This window comes from Hypomesus transpacificus, chromosome 2, assembly GCF_021917145.1.
Source record: "Hypomesus transpacificus isolate Combined female chromosome 2, fHypTra1, whole genome shotgun sequence".
Taxonomy (NCBI): Eukaryota; Metazoa; Chordata; class Actinopteri; order Osmeriformes; family Osmeridae; genus Hypomesus; species Hypomesus transpacificus.
In genome coordinates, this window is record NC_061061.1 from 614,710 (window position 1) to 634,376 (window position 19,667).

Sequence of the window (19,667 nt, forward strand, 5' to 3'; positions counted from 1 at the left end):
ACACACGTTCACAAAAAAATGTTTGCCCCCAACAGTACTAGACTGTGTGTGACTACACCCAAGAGTGTGTGCGTAGTAAGGGACCGGGCAGAGAGACCGACAGGAACAAACACAGTCTCTCTCCGCCGCTGGCTCCGCGGGGCCGGTTGCCATGGCGTGCGGTGAGGCGGTGAGGCCGAGGCGGCGTCTCAGGGCATGAGGTTCCCCTGAGAGAGCGAGCGGCTCATCTCTGTGTGGACGTAGTAGGTCTTCAGATCTCCTTTCCCCTTCACGTTGATGACTCCTCTGCAGGAGCAGGTGTAGCCCAGCGCCCGCAGGACCCGGCCCGTCTCCTCCGTCACCTGCAGGGCAGGCACACGCGTGTGGAACACGTGTCACACACGTGCTGATGGTCATCACAACCAGCAGAGCAACCAGGACCTCATCATCTGTCCATGTATCATGTCCTATTATCCGTTCATATAGGTGTGTTCCTGCTGTAAGCGAGTTGTGTTCTGACGACAGCCACAGTTCAAGGGCGTATCTGCCAGCCTGTTATAGCACCTATTGGCTGTGTCATGTTTGTTTTTCTCTCCATATAAACACCTTCCTCTGACCTTCATGCCTCAGAGAGGCTTTGCCAGGGCCGCTGTGTCTGAACTGGTTATTTTGATGTCAAGGTGTTGGCTAAGACCTCTCTTTAGTCTCCATATCTCTAACGCTCAGAAAGCCCTGAAGGCAGCTGAACTCTGTCTCTCCGTTAGCGAACAGACAGACTGAGCTATTTGTCTCGTAGTTCAACGTGTTCACTCAGCGGAGGCTTTCATCCAACGAGACGTACAGAGGGGGATTCGAACCTGCAATCTTTTGATTAGCAGCCTCTGAGCTACACCCTCCCAGACTGTGTACTTGCTTGCGAGACTGTATCTAGACGTGAAGGACCCAAGGTTTGGACTTTGGTGACCAAGACAAAACACCCTTATTTATGTGACTATCGCCCTGCTTGGAATATTGCAATGTCCCAGGGCTATGATTTAGGTCTGTCTTTAACCTCACTAAAACTCAAATGCTGGTTACGGGCTGATTGTCTTCAGTGCTTTTACTTCACTAATCATTAGTTACTTTGAGATGAATTCAAACTGTGCACTGACACCAAACATTCTTGGGTTGTATATCTTAGGAAATACATTATCATGACAACGTTCTGTGAGAAACTGGTCGAGAAAAGCCTATAAACTATCTGTAATGAGCTCAAAGAAACCGAATGTATAAAGTAGATAAATAACAATGCAGGTTTAGCGGCGTATCGGGCGGGTAGTCAGTCACCTGTATTTTGCCCAGGACCCCGGTGCTGTCCATCCTACTGGCTACATTCACCGTGTTCCCCCAGATGTCGTACTGGGGTTTCTGGGCTCCGATCACTCCTGCGATGACCGGCCCGTGGTTGATACCTGAGGGAGACAGAATGTGTTCATTTAGCCCGCACTTTCATTAAGCAGCGTACGGGGGGACTTGAACCTTGTATTCAGGTGCTCTAACCACTAAGCTACACCTATCCTGATCCATCAGACAGTCATGCTTGTGTAACATGTTGTAATATGGTTCACTATAGTTTTCGTTTCCAGGGTACTGTGGAGGTAAATATGCATGAACACAGACGCACATCAAACACAACAACAACGCACAACAACAAAAAATTAAAGCATGTTTAATCAACATGCTTTAATACTGTCATCCTAACAATATCATGTTCATTTTGTAGCCGCTTATATTCAGAGCGTATATAGTGGGGTGTCGAACCTGTGACCCCTTGATCTGCAGTAAAAATACTCTAACCACTGAGCTATTACGATCCCCATCGTTAAACCATGTGTGTAGATGCTCACCAACTCTGAGTTTGAAGTCGTTGAAGGAATGCTTGTTAATGACGTCAAGCTTGCCCACCAAGGCAAAGGCAAACTCCACCATGGTACCAATGTGCATGTACTGTCTGTCATCCTGGAACACACACAACTACACCTTGAAGTAAGGATCTTATTTGTTTTCTAAACTTCACAGGAAATTAAGTATAATGAACAATACATGCATGTATGTACCCCACTTTTCATCAGCAAGTGAACCTAGGATTTTAACATCCTAGGATTTCAACTTTTTTGCTAACTAGTGTATGAACCAGTTTTGTCATAATTGAGATGGAGGTTACCTGTGTGTGTTCAGGTCCTGCTGATGGAGGTTACCTGTGTGTGTTCAGGTCCTGCTGATGGAGGTTACCTGTGTGTGTGTTCAGGTCCTGCTGATGGAGGTTACCTGTGTGTGTTCAGGTCCTGCTGATGGAGGTTACCTGTGTGTGTTCAGGTCCTGCTGATGGAGGTTACCTGTGTGTGTTCAGGTCCTGCTGATGGAGGTTACGTGTGTGTGTTCAGGTCCTGCTGATGGAGGTTACCTGTGTGTGTGTTCAGGTCCTGCTGATGGAGGTTACCTGTGTGCGTTCAGGTCCTGCTGATGGAGGTTACCTGTGTGTGTTCAGGTCCTGCTGATGGAGGTTACCTGTGTGTGTGTTCAGGTCCTGCTGATGGAGGTTACCTGTGTGCGTTCAGGTCCTGCTGATGGAGGTTACCTGTGTGTGTTCAGGTCCTGCTGATGGAGGTTACCTGTGTGTGTTCAGGTCCTGCTGATGGAGGTTACGTGTGTGTGTTCAGGTCCTGCTGATGGAGGTTACCTGTGTGTGTTCAGGTCCTGCTGATGGAGGTTACCTGTGTGTGTTCAGGTCCTGCTGATGGAGGTTACCTGTGTGTGTTCAGGTCCTGCTGATGCGTTCAGTCCAGTGGCAGCCATGTACGTGCTTCCGATGGTCTTTATCTTCTCCACGCCGCTAAACTTGGGCTTGGACAGCAACTGCAACCAAGTTCTCTGAAAAGTTACTAATCAAGTATGTCCTTTGATAATTACAAAACAAAACATGAATACACATGGATTAGCTTACCTCATCAAAATCTGCGATGATCTCATTGAGTAATCTGAGGCATTCCAAGCCTTCCTTATTGACATCTGACTCAGTGTAAAACTCCTTGAAGTCCGGGATAGAGGCAAACAGGACGCAAACCAGGTCATATGACTGATGATACAAATCCTGAAAATACAAAGGCATCAAAATTGTACAGACACATAATATGAAGATATCCATATCGAACTGCTACATTTTCAGTGGTGTTGCTGGCTAAAGCAGTGTTTAGAAAAGGTGGTCGTTGCAAAGTCATTCCGGCACCATCTTCCCTCACCTCGTTCTTCCAGTTGCGCGCCAGGAAGTGTTCCGCAACGTGGGCGGGTAGGACGTTCTCCAGCAGAACCCTGTTGAGGTTCTCCATCGTCTCGATCTCCTCACACTCCCTCTTGAACTTGTTCTTCCACAGGAAGTCCAACCTACAGTAATATTCATTCTGTTACAAGAGGACAAGAGAAGAGACTGAAGCTCATGACAGCAGCTCGGTTAGTGCACACCACAGCAGCAGAGCAAAGGGGTCGCTTATCAACAACTCTCCAACACTCCTAACCAGACTAGCGAGCAACCGTTGTGACACAACCGTTTCTTCTGTTCCTTTGTTAGAAAAGATTAGCCGGAGCGAGAGGAGGGGAGGGGAGGGGAGGGGAGAACAGGGGAGGGGAGGAAGTCCTTTTCTGAAATGTATTCACCTGCTATTCCATGTATGCCAAATTACAGACTCCTACTTTAAATTATAACTATATAACTATATAGACAAGTTGTTAAACCGTGTGTCTTGTCCAGTGTCAGATGAGAATGGACCCCTTTACACTAGTTCACACAGTTTATAATCATGAGAATATTTTTTTATGCAGACCCTGTTATTCAGAGCAACATCAAGGCAGGATTTGAATCTAGAAGCTGTTGATATGATATACAGTCAAACGCTCTAACCACTGAGCGATACTCATACCCCCCTGAGCTATAATCTTCCCAGATCTACAGTAGAGGAGATCCGGAGATGGATTATCTTTCTGCAGACACATTTTACTGTTTTATGAGTCCTATCCAACTCTATCCATAATTATGCATGATGGATCTCTTCCTGACATTTAGCTACAGTATGTTCTCAGCTTTTAGATGAAACTATTAAATGATCATATTTGAAAAGGTAGCTATTATTAAATATAATAGCTACCTTTTATAAAATATATAATTGAGTTACAAATCTTAGAAATCTGGAGGAAACCTCAATGTCAAAACAACAAAGCCTTAACCAAAATGAGAACATAAAAATAGAGCACAAAAGACTGCAAGTATCTGTAGTCGATGACTTCCAGTCTGTGACGGCGAGGGGGAGGGGGGGGGGGGTTGCTATATAGAGCATGTGACGTACCTGTCTGGCAAGCACCAGCAGGGTGATGAAGAAGATGAGGAGGGAGAAGGAGCCCATCGTCTTCAGGTTCTTCAGAACTCCCGGCCTCAAAAGATCAGAACCGGAGATAAAAGTATCAGAAAAAGCGTGTTTAATGTAACGTCACGCGTCAGAACCAGGGCGTTTAATATAACGTTGTGCGTCACGCAACATCTGTGCTGTCCTCAGCGTTCCTTACCACTGTCCCTGGGAAACGCACTAAGACTTCTTCAGTTTTACAAAATCTACAAATGGAAGCATGTCTCCGCAGTAGATTAATAATAGATCATACTTAACACAATTATCCCCTTTACCAATTATTTTTCCAATCTGCATCATTCTAGTAGAGAAGCTAGTTTTGTGGTTGGAAGAATCCGATCAAACCGTAGGTACATTAGGAGAGGAGAGGAGAAGAGAAGAAAGGAGAGGAGAGGAGAGAGAAAGTCCTTTTCTGATATTCTAGTAGAGAAGCTAGTTTTGTGGTTGGAAGAATCCTATCAGACTGTAGGTACATTAGTAAGCTCCTAACTAATGACTAGTAACCATACAGCTCCACCTGCAGCTACAGGCATCACCAGGACCGGAACACACCCAGCACACCACAACCACTAATAAGACCACCTGTTGACTTCAATCAGCTATTTAAAATGAGGAGATAAATGAATGTCTTCTGAAATGGCTCACCCTTCAGACACGACTGTCCCTGCTGGGAGACTGGAATCTGCATGTGTTTTGACATACCATGTCATTAAAACAGCTCAGGGTTCAAATCCATCCCCCTCAACAAATCAGATGTATGGAATAAGATGTTCTTTGTGGGAAATGCATTTCCTGGTTATGATTATGTATCTGTTTATCTGTTGCGTTTGTAGGTTCGAGCTCATTTGAAATGGTTGTCACACTGTATTCATGATTTGGGCAAAGTTGTCAAACTATCTGATTATAATTGACAAACAACAGCCTACAATGTTATTGTACTGCGGTAGGTCTGAACTTGAAGAAGGTGCTCACCTGTCCAGAACGTCTGCCTTGTAGAGGAACTTGCTGTACTCATCTAGGAGGAAGCCATGGGTCTGAAGGATGATGATGTTGTACACAACGACAGCTGTTAGCATGATGACCATTTTCAGCTCGTAGTTGATCCTCAGGAAAACAGAACAGGATATCAAGCCCAGGATGCAGCTATAGATGAAGTACTGGTGGGGAAAAGAAAACGTCATCTCATCCACACTGCTTCCTACTGTGCTCCACCAAACAGACCATCATTTACTTGTGACAGAGGACACTGGCAGGGACTTACTGGAAGGTAGAAATAATTCTTGTCATTAACCATGATTGGTTGTCCGTTCTTGTAAAACATTGTCTCATTGGTTGAATTGTAAACCGCAACTGAAGCCATCATGTCATTGTCCAGGAAGAACTGCAGTAAAGGTCAAAGGTCAACATCTAAAGAATCACAACTTTATTATAAAGCCAGCATCATATCAACCACCCATGCAGCCAATAATCAGTAAACGTAAAACACAAAATGTTTAAACGGGTCACAATTGTGAGGCGGGATCCTCACATGGCCTGAAAGCACGTGATGTGTTACATGTACACAGACTCATACAGATCAAATATTCTAATCAAAATAGCTGCAAGCAGCAAAGGCAGGCTCCTCCCGATGTTTGTAAACCATTTCAAAATTGACACGGTAGAGACATTTATCTCACACACAACATCTCAAGGCAATTGGAGCAATGATTGATTGTTACTTATTTTTCTTCTCCTTTTTCTTCTTCTTTGTCACACTGACACGAGAGACTACAAAAATTTACATTAGTCAAAAAGCACTGACCTGATCAGAGAATAGGTGGCGCTGCAGACCACACCTCAAACTTGTCACTTTCAAATTAATGTCCTTCAGACCCCATCAGGCCTTAAAGCCCACAGGGAACGGAAACGTCTCAAGAACCCGTCACGTCTGTGTGACCGAGTTGTCTCTACAGTGACAATTTGGGAAAAACTTCCATAAACTTAACTTGGCTTAAAATAAGCCATTGCTCCTCTATCATGTCAATTCTCAAATGGTTTGAAAACATCAAGAAGATTCTGCCATTGGTGCTTGCGGGTATATTCCAAGTTGTTTCTGCTTAACGTAGGGTTTAAGGTACTGAAGCTTAGAGATGGACTAAAGGCTGCGTCCCAAATCGCATCCTTTTAGTACGCGCTGCAGCCCGCTTTACAAAGTGCATATTGCATGCAGTATGCACACAATTAGGGCATCCTACATGGTCATATAACTGTGCCTTAAACTGGGGCAGGCATAGTCAGACTGATGTGCTATTGTACAACTGTCTACCCAGTTGACTCCTCTTCCACTGGTTGTGGGTCTGAACAGCCACAGAAGCATGCTGGCTCGCATTCTGCAAAATGCTATTGGATATATTAGGACGTCCGGGTATTTTCTGGCCTACTCTATTACACAAACAATGTGTTTAGACTGTTTTTCTGGCACACTAAGCTGTGTGGCATAGTGGGTTTTGGGACCCAGCCAATGTCTCTCTTCAGATCTGGTGTGATCAGTGTGACTAGACAGACAGAGACTGAATGAACCCTTTTCCTTTGTAGCCGTGCAGCTCACCATGTTGAAGACAGACATCCCCAGGATCAGGACCGTGGTGATCATGGTCAGACTGATACGGAGCCATGGCTTGTTAGCGATGATGCTAGATGACCTCAGAAGCCAAAGCCAGGAAATGGAGGCACTTTTACTGCAATGCTAAGGAAGTAACAAGAACAGAATATTCAGACCCACCCCCCCTGCCATAAAAAGTGTCATTCTTGAACATGACACAGCCAGAAATGAGAACATTTGATGTCAAAGCAATTCCTCAGTGACATCAAGGATTCTTGAGGCTTTCAACACAGGCTTATGTTTTGCTACCACAAAGGCTGTTCTTGTCGTTGTTCCATCATTGCAACAGTAAAGGGCTGGTATGGGGTTTCGATAGACATGCAGTTGACAGACCTAGCAATAAAGTTGCCAAATCATTCTGGCTTGGATGAAATATTCTGTTATTTTGATTCCTGAAAATGGACAGGATTTACACACAGGAAGCTGTGCTCTCTCTACTGTCGTCCTGAAACAGATGCCTATTTGTCTTTTTTGCCGCACTACTACAAATAATGAGCTTGGCGCGTGGTGAGACAGGAGGGAGAGGAGGGTGTCACAATCAGCAATTACTGACAATTACTGAACCATCTCCAAGCCAGTGTACCAAACTAACATACAAGAATATAGGAATGATCAAGAAACATATTTTAGTTTAGTTTGACACTAATGTAGTCAATTTTAAGTCCAGCTGTTTCCGCAATCTTTATCATTAAACTGTTCGCGGATGAGGGTGACATGATTGTGTTTGCATTCAGGCTCCTCGGTGATCGGAAAACAGGTCTATGTTGTTTTACACCAAAGTACATTTTGGAAAACGATTTGAGATGGCTGCAGTTTCCTACTCACCATAAAATGTCCAGTAAAACATACTAGCAGAATCAGGGACAGAAAAACAAAAGCAGTCCCAAAGGACAACCCCAGGACTGCAGTTCTGTAGAGAGGAACATGTCAATTCACACCATCAACCAAAGAAAGGTCAAGATGGATCTGAAAACACCATGGCAGAAACTTAGCTCTTTAACGAGTTTTGTCGGGAATAAACTTTAAACTGTGGGTTCATATATAAAGGATGTTAGCGGAATAGCAGAGATAGTGTTGAAATCACACTTACTTTGGCAAGACCAGAATTTGAACGATAAAGATGCAGACGAAGATGAAAAAAGCACAGGTGACATAGTACTTGAAAGCAGGTAAAGTTGTGGCTCTGTACTGCAGGAGAAGAAAGATACACAGTCTGAGAGAGCATCTACAACTAAAGAAACACAGTCTGAGAGAGCATCTACAACTAAAGAAACACAGTCTGAGAGAGCATCTACAACTAAAGAAACACAGTCTGAGAGAGCATCTACAACTAAAGAAACACAGTCTGAGAGAGCATCTACAACTAAAGAAACACAGTCTGAGAGAGCATCTACAACTAAAGAAACACAGTCTGAGAGAGCATCTACAACTAAAGAAACACAGTCTGAGAGAGCATCTACAACTAAAGAAACACAGTCTGAGAGAGCATCTACAACTAAAGAAACACAGTCTGAGAGAGCATCTACAACTAAAGAAACACAGTCTGAGAGAGCATCTACAACTAAAGAAACACAGTCTGAGAGAGCATCTACAACTAAAGAAACACAGTCTGAGAGAGCATCTACAACTAAAGAAACACAGTCTGAGAGAGCATCTACAACTAAAGAAACACAGTCTGAGAGAGCATCTACAACTAAAGAAACACAGTCTGAGAGAGCATCTACAACTAAAGAAACACAGTCTGAGAGAGCATCTACAACTAAAGAAACACAGTCTGAGAGAGCATCTACAACTAAAGAAACACAGTCTGAGAGAGCATCTACAACTAAAGAAACACAGTCTGAGAGAGCATCTACAACTAAAGAAACACAGTCTGAGAGAGCATCTACAACTAAAGAAACACAGTCTGAGAGAGCATCTACAACTAAAGAAACACAGTCTGAGAGAGCATCTACAACTAAAGAAACACAGTCTGAGAGAGCATCTACAACTAAAGAAACACAGTCTGAGAGAGCATCTACAACTAAAGAAACACAGTCTGAGAGAGCATCTACAACTAAAGAAACACAGTCTGAGAGAGCATCTACAACTAAAGAAACACAGTCTGAGAGAGCATCTACAACTAAAGAAACACAGTCTGAGAGAGCATCTACAACTAAAGAAACACAGTCTGAGAGAGCATCTACAACTAAAGAAACACAGTCTGAGAGAGCATCTACAACTAAAGAAACACAGTCTGAGAGAGCATCTACAACTAAAGAAACACAGTCTGAGAGAGCATCTACAACTAAAGAAACACAGTCTGAGAGAGCATCTACAACTAAAGAAACACAGTCTGAGAGAGCATCTACAACTAAAGAAACACAGTCTGAGAGAGCATCTACAACTAAAGAAACAGTCTGAGAGAGCATCTACAACTAAAGAAACACAGTCTGAGAGAGCATCTACAACTAAAGAAACACAGTCTGAGAGAGCATCTACAACTAAAGAAACACAGTCTGAGAGAGCATCTACAACTAAAGAAACACAGTCTGAGAGAGCATCTACAACTAAAGAAACACAGTCTGAGAGAGCATCTACAACTAAATAAACACAGTCTGAGAGAGCATCTACAACTAAATAAACACAGTCTGAGAGAGCATCTACAACTAAAGAAACACAGTCTGAGAGAGCATCTACAACTAAAGAAACACAGTCTGAGAGAGCATCTACAACTAAAGAAACACAGTCTGAGAGAGCATCTACAACTAAAGAAACACAGTCTGAGAGAGCATCTACAACTAAAGAAACACAGTCTGAGAGAGCATCTACAACTAAAGAAACACAGTCTGAGAGAGCATCTACAACTAAAGAAACACAGTCTGAGAGAGCATCTACAACTAAAGAAACACAGTCTGAGAGAGCATCTACAACTAAAGAAACACAGTCTGAGAGAGCATCTACAACTAAAGAAACACAGTCTGAGAGAGCATCTACAACTAAATGTCGTTTTATTTCATTTTTATTTTGTATTACTGTAAGACAAAGGATGTGTCAAATAGGCAATACAATGTTCTGAACCCATCCAGAACACTGAAAATATCTGAAAATATCAAATGTGACATCTTACCTCTTTCTCTAACACCTTGTTGTGAAAGAATAATGATATTCTCTGAATGTCCTCTGATTTGAGCCATTGTCTGAAACACACAGGTGTTTAGGAACACTTCAACACAGCTTCCACTCCCGTAATGAAACCTCCATCTTTAACTCACTTACTTTTGGGAATTAATTCCATCAAAAGTTCGAATCATCCTCTCATTGAATTCTTCTTCAAATCTCTTCTTTTGAGATTTGGTTCTTAATAGGAGAACAATAATAAGAAAATGCAGTAATTAATGACACATTGTAAACAGTGAAGTACCTGAATGAATTGCCCGTAAATCCATTTAAAGTCAGCACCACAAATCCTTTGGACAGTGACCCATTTTTGGGTTATTTAAACCAGCTGTGTTGGTGTGACTTTGATGTCTGGTTATAAATTGGTCTTGTCACCCACAGCGAACTTCAAAGAATTCAGATTAAGATTAAGCACATAAAGACATGAGTATAAAACTTCTTGGGGTAATAGGATGTGTTTTGTGTTTAATCCGGTATGGATTAGCCTGTTTTCAGAGATTAAAAACACTGTAGAAAGATTAAAGTCAAAACATGGTAACTTAAACACTGGAGAATCTCTGACAACTGTAATGTGTTGAAAACAATTATGTTGGAAATTGTTATATACAATATTTATTTAAACGTAACATGTTTAATTTCAATACATGTGCCTGTAAACCATTCTCATAGTAACCGTAACCCAATCCATTTATCCAAACACCCAGAGATATACATGGTTCTTACCTCTCAGATCTCCTCTGGAAATGGTACTGGCCCATGGGCACATCCTGGAGCCAAGAGAACACACAGAAGAGTTGGAAACACAACTCCTTTTCTATGTTTTTTCAAAACTTTTGGGGAGCATTTTCATGCTTTATTGGACAGTTTTAAGTGAAGTGTAACAGGAAAGGCAAGGAGAAAGGAGAAAGAGCGAGAGAGAGAGAGCGAGAGAGAGAGAGGGAGAGAGAGAGGGAGAGAGAGAGAGAGAGAGAGAGAGAGAGAGAGAGAGAGAGAGAGAGAGAGAGGGAGAGAGAGAAGAGAGAGAGAGAGAGAGAGAGAGAGAGAGAGAGAGAGAGAGAGAGAGGAAGACATGCATCAATGGGCCCAGGCGGGATTTGAACCTGTGTCTCGTTTTTTGTTGCACCGCGACTGTGACACATTTTTGTTGTCACAGTCGAACAACTAATTAAGTCATTTACTTTTACGTTTAATATAATTACACATTAAATTAACATAACACAACATAACTAAACATATCATGTTTAACACAAAATATAAAATAGCACAAGGAAGTACGTGCCACGCCACTTACAGCTGTGTTGATCTTGCCGTTGTCGTTGGTCATGCTGTCGCGGTGGTGCAGGTTAGCGAAGGGCTTGGCAGCGCCCCAGGACTCCAGGTAGCGCGTCATCCGCACCGACGCCCTCATCTTCGCCCCGTCGGGGGCATGGCGCGGCCGGTACTGGTGCTGGGGGCTGCGGCGCTCCACCTGCTCATTCACACAGGAAGAGGATCCACACCTTCTGTCACTTCCACGTTACGTTGTGCGTCATTTTAATACTAACTTTAATTTGTTATGGTATTTATTATGTCAGAAGACTTGTTGAAAACCTCCTGAACCCTGGCTGGGAGGTGGTTGACTACCTTGGGGTTGATGACCAGATGGGTGATGACCCTGTGCTCCTTGAGGTAGGGGTCTCTCTCCTGCCCCTCACCGTCCTCCACCAGGTACGCCCCCTTGAGGTGCTCCAGCGTCACCGAGGTGATGTGGACTCTCCTGCCAGGCAGCAGAACAGTCCTTACTCTGCTACTGAGATAGCATGCATAAGGAAGGCCCCTTCTTGCCAGGCAGCAGAACAGTCCTTACTCTGCTACTGAGATAGCATGCATAAGGAAGGCCCTTTCTTGCCAGGCAGCAGAACAGTCCTTGCTCTGCTACTGAGATAGCATGCATAAGGAAGGCCCCTTCTTGCCAGCCCGGTGTACAAGATTAGATTTGATCAACTTTGTTATCTGTTTCTGGAAATTCGTCTTTGGCTTCAGTTTAAAGATTAGATTAAAAAAGCGAAGAAAATATAAAGAAGCACAACATAGGACACGCACTCACAACAGACACATTATGAACACAATAACACAATAAGAGCTTCAAATAAACTAGTTATTAAATTCAGAAACATAGAAGAAAAATATTGAGACTTTTATCTCCCTTGAATTGTGTTTATTCTACCCAAATCTTCTACCCAAACAAAAAATTGTAAAACTGTGAACAAATCTTGTTGTTGTTCTGAGTCACAAGTGCCCACAGGGTGAACACACCATGCACTCCACTTCAAGAACTGTTATAGTGACCATTACTTTGTCCTTATTTTCTGCAAACTAAGTCAGGTTTTGTAGGGAACCAAGTATCTCAACACAAATTCCTAGTGAGGGGCTGTGCAGTGTTACTGTAGAGATGAAGTATAAACAATCAACATTTAATTCACTTCCGTATAGCTTTGCTTACCCTGGAACTCCGCCAGCCTCCATATGATTGGCCAAGGTGACGTCATGTGACCAGACATCATATTGCCATTTCTGGAGGCCGATGACGCCACACAGGACGTTCCCTGAATGCACTCCGACACGCATGTTGATGTCCACTCCTGTAGCATCTCGCACTTTTCTATGAAAAACCAAACATGTTCCACACGCTCAGTGATGAACCAAACATGTTCCACACGCTCAGTGATAAACCAAACATGTTTCACACGCTCCGTGATAAACCAAACATGTTCCACACGCTCCGTGATAAACCAAACATGTTCCACACGCTCCGTGATAAACCAAACATGTTACACACGCTCAGTGATAAACCAAACATGTTCCACACGCTCAGTGATAAACCAAACATATTACACATGCTCAGTGATAAACCAAACATGTTCCACATGCTCAGTGATAAACCAAACATGTTACACACGCTCAGTGATAAACCAAACATGTTACACACGCTCAGTGATAAACCAAACATGCTACACACGCTCAGTGATAAACCAAACATATTACACATGCTCAGTGTGCAATAATCTTTCTAATACTGATTCAATGTTTTCAGATTTCCATTCTACAAGCCATGAAACATGTACAATAATGATGACAATACAATCTGACAATCTAAGTCAAAGATCGATTAGTTACCAAAGAAAAACTAAAACAAGATGATTCCTAGATGCAGTGACTTTGGGCTTGGAACAATAATTTGACTGTTTCTTCTCTTGTTGTTAGTGCTCATTTAGACTCAGGTCAGTTACCTGAAACATCAGCTTCTTTTCATTTTGCTTATATACACATACAGTAATAATGCCATCACATCAGGATTATTACTGGCCCCAGAGAGCAGAAAACCCATAGCTAATGGTGTGTACTTACTTTATAGCTTCACACATGTCAAGGCCCATTTTGACACAGTTCTTGGCATGGTTTGGAAGGGACTCTGGCAGGCCGGACACACAGTAATAGCAGTCTCCCAGAATTTTGATCCTCATGCATTCATTTTCCTTTGGAAATACAGAGTTATAAAACTTTAAAACGGTCAGATTCAATCAATTATTCTGTTAAAATGTCATAAAATGTAAATCAATGTAGTAATCATTGATTTAAAGTGATATTGGATGTGCACAATGCTGAATCATGATGATCCGTGACTGTGTCTGCCTGCTCATGCATGAGGATGTGCTGGCAGAGTTTTACTGAGACTTTGTGAGGAGGTGTTTACCTTGGCAATTTGATCAAATTTGCCGAAAAGTTCATTAAGCATGTGGACCAGCTCTCCGGGAGAACAGTCGCTAGCCAAACGAGTGAAGCCTACTATATCAGCATACAATATACTAGGACATAGAAACACAGAGAAAGATGACTACGAATGGTAGTAGAGAATTATTTTTTTCCACTTTTACAGGATTACAGAAACACTACATTTCCGTTCTGCACAGACCTGACGTTGATGTGCCGTTGGACGTACAAGTTGTGAAAGTTGTTAGCATTCTCCACTTGGCCAAAGTTTGGGCCTTGCAACCTCTGTATGATCTCAGCCTTCATCACTCGAGCGATGTGAGCCGGTAACAAGGACAACAAGAGGCGTTCCTACAACAGAACAGAACAGGACCAAAAAAATCATACCTTTAATAGTTTACGTAAATAAAGCCTATAATAGCCCACTAGCAATGGTCAGTTATTAATTGAGTGTCAACCCTCGGGCCACAACGGCTTTTCTCAGGGGTCCAGACAATGTGATTTACTGAGAACAAATACTGGGTTAGCTCATCAGGGCCTGGCTGTAATCTCCTGCTGCACTGCAGCAAGACCAGCAGGGCTGTTAGCTCCTGCTGCACTGCAGCAAGACCAGCCTGGCTCTCCACTCCTGCTGCGAGACCAGCAGGGCTGTTAGCTCCTGCTGCACTGCAGCAAGACCAGCCTGGCTGTTAGTGTGACGGGTATGTAACAGACGTGGTCTTGCGAGTTCCGTCAGAGTTTTTTGGGTCTTTCCCTGTTGGATGCAACAGGGAAAGAATCGTTGTGCATGCCGCAACCATCCCCTACACTGATCTGCTGTGACATCATCACAAGCAGCATCCATTGCCTGAAGCAGGGAGCTCTGGTTTTGAGCCCGACGCTCATAAACCCTCCACCTCCATGCAGAAAAAAACTCCTTTATAGGACTAAGGAATGGGGAGTCAGGTGATAAGAGCACTATCAGAATTCTGGATGGGTAGTGAACCCTGATGAGTGGGTGACGGTGGAAGCTTACATTGTCCCACACAATGACAAATGTAAGAAAGTGAGGCCCTAGCAAACCCCTCTCATGTAAAGCGATAAGATCGGAGTGCAGCGGTCCAAGAACACCAGGAGCATCTGGGTATTGTATGGGCCAAGACTGGGAATATGGGTGACTACACCATTCTCTGAAATGGCAGTAGACATGGTGATGTTGCCCCTGAGCTGGCCTGGGACAAGCTCTATATATTTGATGGAAGCATTTATACTCCTGCATAGCTCCTGTCAGCTAACTAAACTTACTGTGTGATTGGTGATTGGATGTGTCCCCTTGTTTAGTAAAATTCTAGTTGCACCTGACAATGACTGTAAGCAGATGATCCAAGAGATCCATATTACAGTATATACCATGATGTTTTTCATGGTATTATGTGCCTGAAAGGTTTTTGACAGTGGAGTGAACTATTGTGCAGGTGATGATGTACACAAGGATTATGCCAATATGTTTTGCAGAGAACAACCACTTGACTGAGAAACAACAGTCAGTTTAGACCAGCGAGATATTTTCAATTGGTAATTGGCCTAATTGAAGGCAATTATACCTAACCATTTCAAAGATGTGCTAAATCATTTGAAATGTGTGCAAACTGTAGGCAATTGCACTTGTCATTTACAAGGATGTGCTAATACAATTGCAATTTGATTAAAGGAATTACAAATTCCAATCTGTTGTGAACAAGTGCCAAGCGGTTTGGAGGTTTGCACATGTTGTTTTGAGAATGTCATTTCTGTTTCGTGAAATGAGCCAAAGCAATGGAGAAAAACTGTAATACATAGGCCTACTTTGAGAACTGTAATACATAGGCCTACTTTGAGCTTTGAAAAGGGAACATCCCTGTAGACAGAAATGCAGTGGTTCTTTCCATGCTGTTTATTACTTGAAAGTAATTGAATAGTGGCCAGAAAATAACGTTGAGTGGTCTGTGGTTCTCCAAATCCTAAATCTGTTTGATTTACTGTAATAGGGAGCTAATTCAACCTCCGATGATGAGTAAAAGTACTGCCTGTTGTTGCCAGATTATTGGCCAGCTAAGTGCTGAGTAGGTTAATTGCTAGCTAGAATAGGTCAACATCACTTCCTGTAATTTCATGTGATGACGTTGGGGTGTTTTGGACAGCTCGTAAGTCTATTAGAACACTTCTGAGACAAATATTAATGGCATTTTCATAGGGTGACCAGAACGGGGGTATTGCAGCATCATGACCATGTGAATGCATACAAATTGCAAATGTCACAAATGAAATGTGAAAAATGACACAAATGACATGGGCTATGTGATAATTTATTTATTTAGGTGCAAATGTAATACAAATCTTTTTTTGTGGCGTTTAGTCCAGTGCTTCTGTGGCTTTCAGTGGTTGTTTAATGTCTTTAATGTGTCTTGACCATATATTAAAGCAATAATGATAACAAATTAAAAATCGAAATAAACAATTCTTTATATGGCCACATTCAAATAAGAAAATTAAGACACTTTTCAGTCCTCATATATTAATAGCAAAGGCGGCAATAAGGTGCTCACAGTGTGGCCAGATTCGAAATGGCGAAGTATCATACCAAAGGCTCAAAATGATCGTATTTAGAGGATAATGATGGTGCATCTGGCAACATTGAGAGGCAGTCGACCAATGACAAATCTCTCTACAGTCAGAGCTTGCGCAGGAAGGTGGAACTTAAGGAAGATATTTCCTTTCCAAAACTTGCAAGGGCGTAATAACTAGTTTGTGAAAGACCCATAGAAAACACAAATATCCGACAATGCAAAATCCCGGACGATTTTGGAATCCTTGCCGGACGCATTTTCTAGGTCTCGAAAAGAGGACATGTCCGGGTAAAGGAGAACGTCTGGTCACCCTAATTTTCATTCTCATCTATAATTCTCTTTGTCATATGAGAGAAATAAGTTGTCCATTTTGATACTTTGCAAATTATAAGCCCCATTATACTAAGGGTGGTCCTGCGTACAAAAAAACTTATCGCTAACATAAAATATGATTTATACGAGGTGCCCATTTAGGTCATGCGATAGCACCATGGCCTTACCTGTTGTCGTTTTTCAAACTCCAGTTTGATAGGGGACCTGATGCAGTTGCATGTGTCGTGGTAGGTCTGTTTCAGGGCCAATTCCATCAGATGTTTATGATACGCTCCTGCTATATTCCCACAGATGAAAATTATGATATTGGCCAAAATCTAAGAGATAATCAAACAGAAGGCATGTTAAGCTCAAAGGGCCCCTGGTGCCCCCTTCCTGGTGCCCCCCCTGGTGACCCCACACTACATTTACATTTATTCATTTAGCAGACGCTTTTATCCAAAGCGACTTCCAAGAGAGAGCTTTACAAAGTGCATAGGTCACTGATAATAACAACAAGATAGCCCCAAAGCATTGCAGGTAGCCAAAAACAGAAGTACACATTGTGAACAACCAAAAAATAAGTGCTAAAGGGAAGAAACCATAAGAGCATGTAGTTAAGCAAATTACAATTACACAACACGAATCTCTAAGTGCAAGTGTACCTGTAGGAAAGCAATAAAAATAGGATTAAATTAAAACACTAGCAGAAGTGCCTTCTTGGAGGCCCCTATGGTAGATGAAACATGAGAAAGGCTCTTGTACAGTGGCCCAGCTTGCTCGTCCCTTCTAGGGTGCCCCAGCAGTGGAGAAAACAGGATTCTTATTTTGACTCAAACATAATAACAACGAGTCCAATGTATTATTATTACAAGAAGCATTTCTTGTGTGCAAATTATTGCAAAAATTGCTTGCTCGCGTTTACTATATTAGTCCCTGCCTAAGATGATATCAAACTTACGTCCCTGAACTGTACATATACTGGGACAAGAAAGGGAAGTTTGTATAGTATATTGTGTGGCACACTTCATGTATGCAGCAAACTTAAACAAGAAAAAAAAAAAAGAAAGATGATGAGCATCTCTAATGAGGGGCCTGTGCCACAGTAGAGCTGGGTGTCTAGCAACGCCCCTGTGCCCCTCCCTATGCAGCTGGTGCAGTGCCCCTGTGCCCCACCCTATGCAGCTGGTGCAGTGCCCCTGTGCCCCACCCTATGCAGCTGGTGCAGTGCCCCTCCCTATGCAGCTGGTGCAGTGCCCCTGTGCCCCACCCTATGCAGCTGGTGCTGTGCCCCTCCCTATGCAGCTGGTGCAGTGCCCCTGTGCCCCACCCTATGCAGCTGGTGCAGTGCCCCTGTGCCCCTCCCTATGCAGCTGGTGCTGTGCCCCTGTGCCGAGACAGACAGATAAGCAGACAGACAGATAGGAAGACAGACAGACAGACAGACAGACAGACAGACAGATAAATAGACAGACAGATAGACAGACAGAGAGTAAGACAGGTGTCACCTGATGCAATATTCAAAGGTAATATTCATATTATTGAAAGAAATGTACTATCATGTAAAAAAATATATATGTATTAGCATTGGAGGGATTGAGGTGGCAAGTCTTTGTGCACCCTGCCCCGCACCCCCCTGCCCCCAGCCCCCCTGCCCCCCTGCCACCCCTAGGATCAGCTTGTGCCTGACTGACTGAGTCAAAGGCTCTTAGTGATAGGTGTGAAGCACACTTCAGACGAAAGCTTCTTTGACACTTAAACAACGGCAGGGACAGAAATAGCAGGGCATGACACGCTCACACCTTCTGTCAGTCCGGACTGTTTCTATGAATTTTGAACACCAGCTGCCGTTCTGCCGTAGAATACGAACAGTTCTAGGAAAAACACTTGATGTTTAAGTGAAATGGAATCACGTAAATATTGATAGATATTGATAGACAAAAACATTGAGCAGTGAAGTGTCTATGGATATACATTGGATAGAAAATGGGCAATATTTAGTAGCTCAGCGGAAGAGCATTTGACTTGCGATATAAATATTACTGATAGACTGTAGATCAAGAGGTTGCCGGTTCAAATCCGCCCCTGCCGATAGAAGTATTTGGTAAATAAACACAATCAGAATGATCAGGTCTCAAGGAGAATCCAACACGTAACACGGTTTGCGTAAAGCTTTATCAACTGAGAAATACACGGACACATTCGACTGGTTCCCACGGGAACACACTGAGTAGACGGCACCGACCAGGGAGAAAACAACCCCTGGACCAGAAAGCTGTTGAGCCGAGCAGGAAATCACTTACAACCCCTGGACCAATCAGAAAGCTGCCGAAAAGGAGATCAGTAGACCGTGTCATGCGTGTTGCGTACCTGCCAGACCAGAGAGTCTGTGTCCTGGGAGGAGGCTGACAGGCAGGCTCCCAGCACCAGCGTGTGTGAGGAGGACGTGAGGGTGCTGGCAATGACCGCGCCCCGCATGGAGAAGGGCAGCATGGTGTACACCACAAACACGATGAACAGGAAGAAGGACACCTGTGGAGAGAGGACACCTTACCATGCAGGTTCGCTGCACCGTGCAGGTTCGCTGCACCGTGCAGGTTCGCTGCACCGTGCAGGTTCGCTGCACCATGCAGGTTCACTGCACCGTGCAGGTTCGCTGCACCATGCAGGTTCACTGCACCATGCAGGTTCGCTGCACCATGCAGATTCGCTGCACCATGCAGGTTCACTGCGCCATGCAGGTTCGCTGCACCATGCAGGTTCGCTGCACCATGCAGGTTCACTGCACCATGCAGGTTCACTGCACCA

General features: G+C 43.4%; 1 protein-coding gene across 1 annotated transcript; it reads right to left on the reverse strand.

The window, feature by feature from the left end:
• Nucleotides 1–32: 32 nt before the first annotated feature.
• adcy2a (adenylate cyclase 2a) lies at nucleotides 33–19,409 on the reverse strand (the record flags this gene model as incomplete). The annotated part of the gene is made up of 23 exons (XM_047031980.1): nucleotides 33–341; nucleotides 1,306–1,430; nucleotides 1,866–1,977; nucleotides 2,767–2,874; nucleotides 2,963–3,109; nucleotides 3,258–3,416; nucleotides 4,356–4,440; nucleotides 5,385–5,569; nucleotides 5,674–5,793; nucleotides 7,000–7,137; nucleotides 7,879–7,963; nucleotides 8,144–8,241; nucleotides 10,163–10,232; nucleotides 10,312–10,392; nucleotides 10,936–10,979; nucleotides 11,504–11,680; nucleotides 11,836–11,968; nucleotides 12,695–12,853; nucleotides 13,600–13,727; nucleotides 13,946–14,057; nucleotides 14,165–14,313; nucleotides 17,048–17,197; nucleotides 19,230–19,409. Coding segments are annotated over 23 exons (2,898 nt in total), but the record flags the coding sequence as incomplete, so codon positions are not given.
• Between the last annotated feature and the right edge of the window lie 258 nt (nucleotides 19,410–19,667).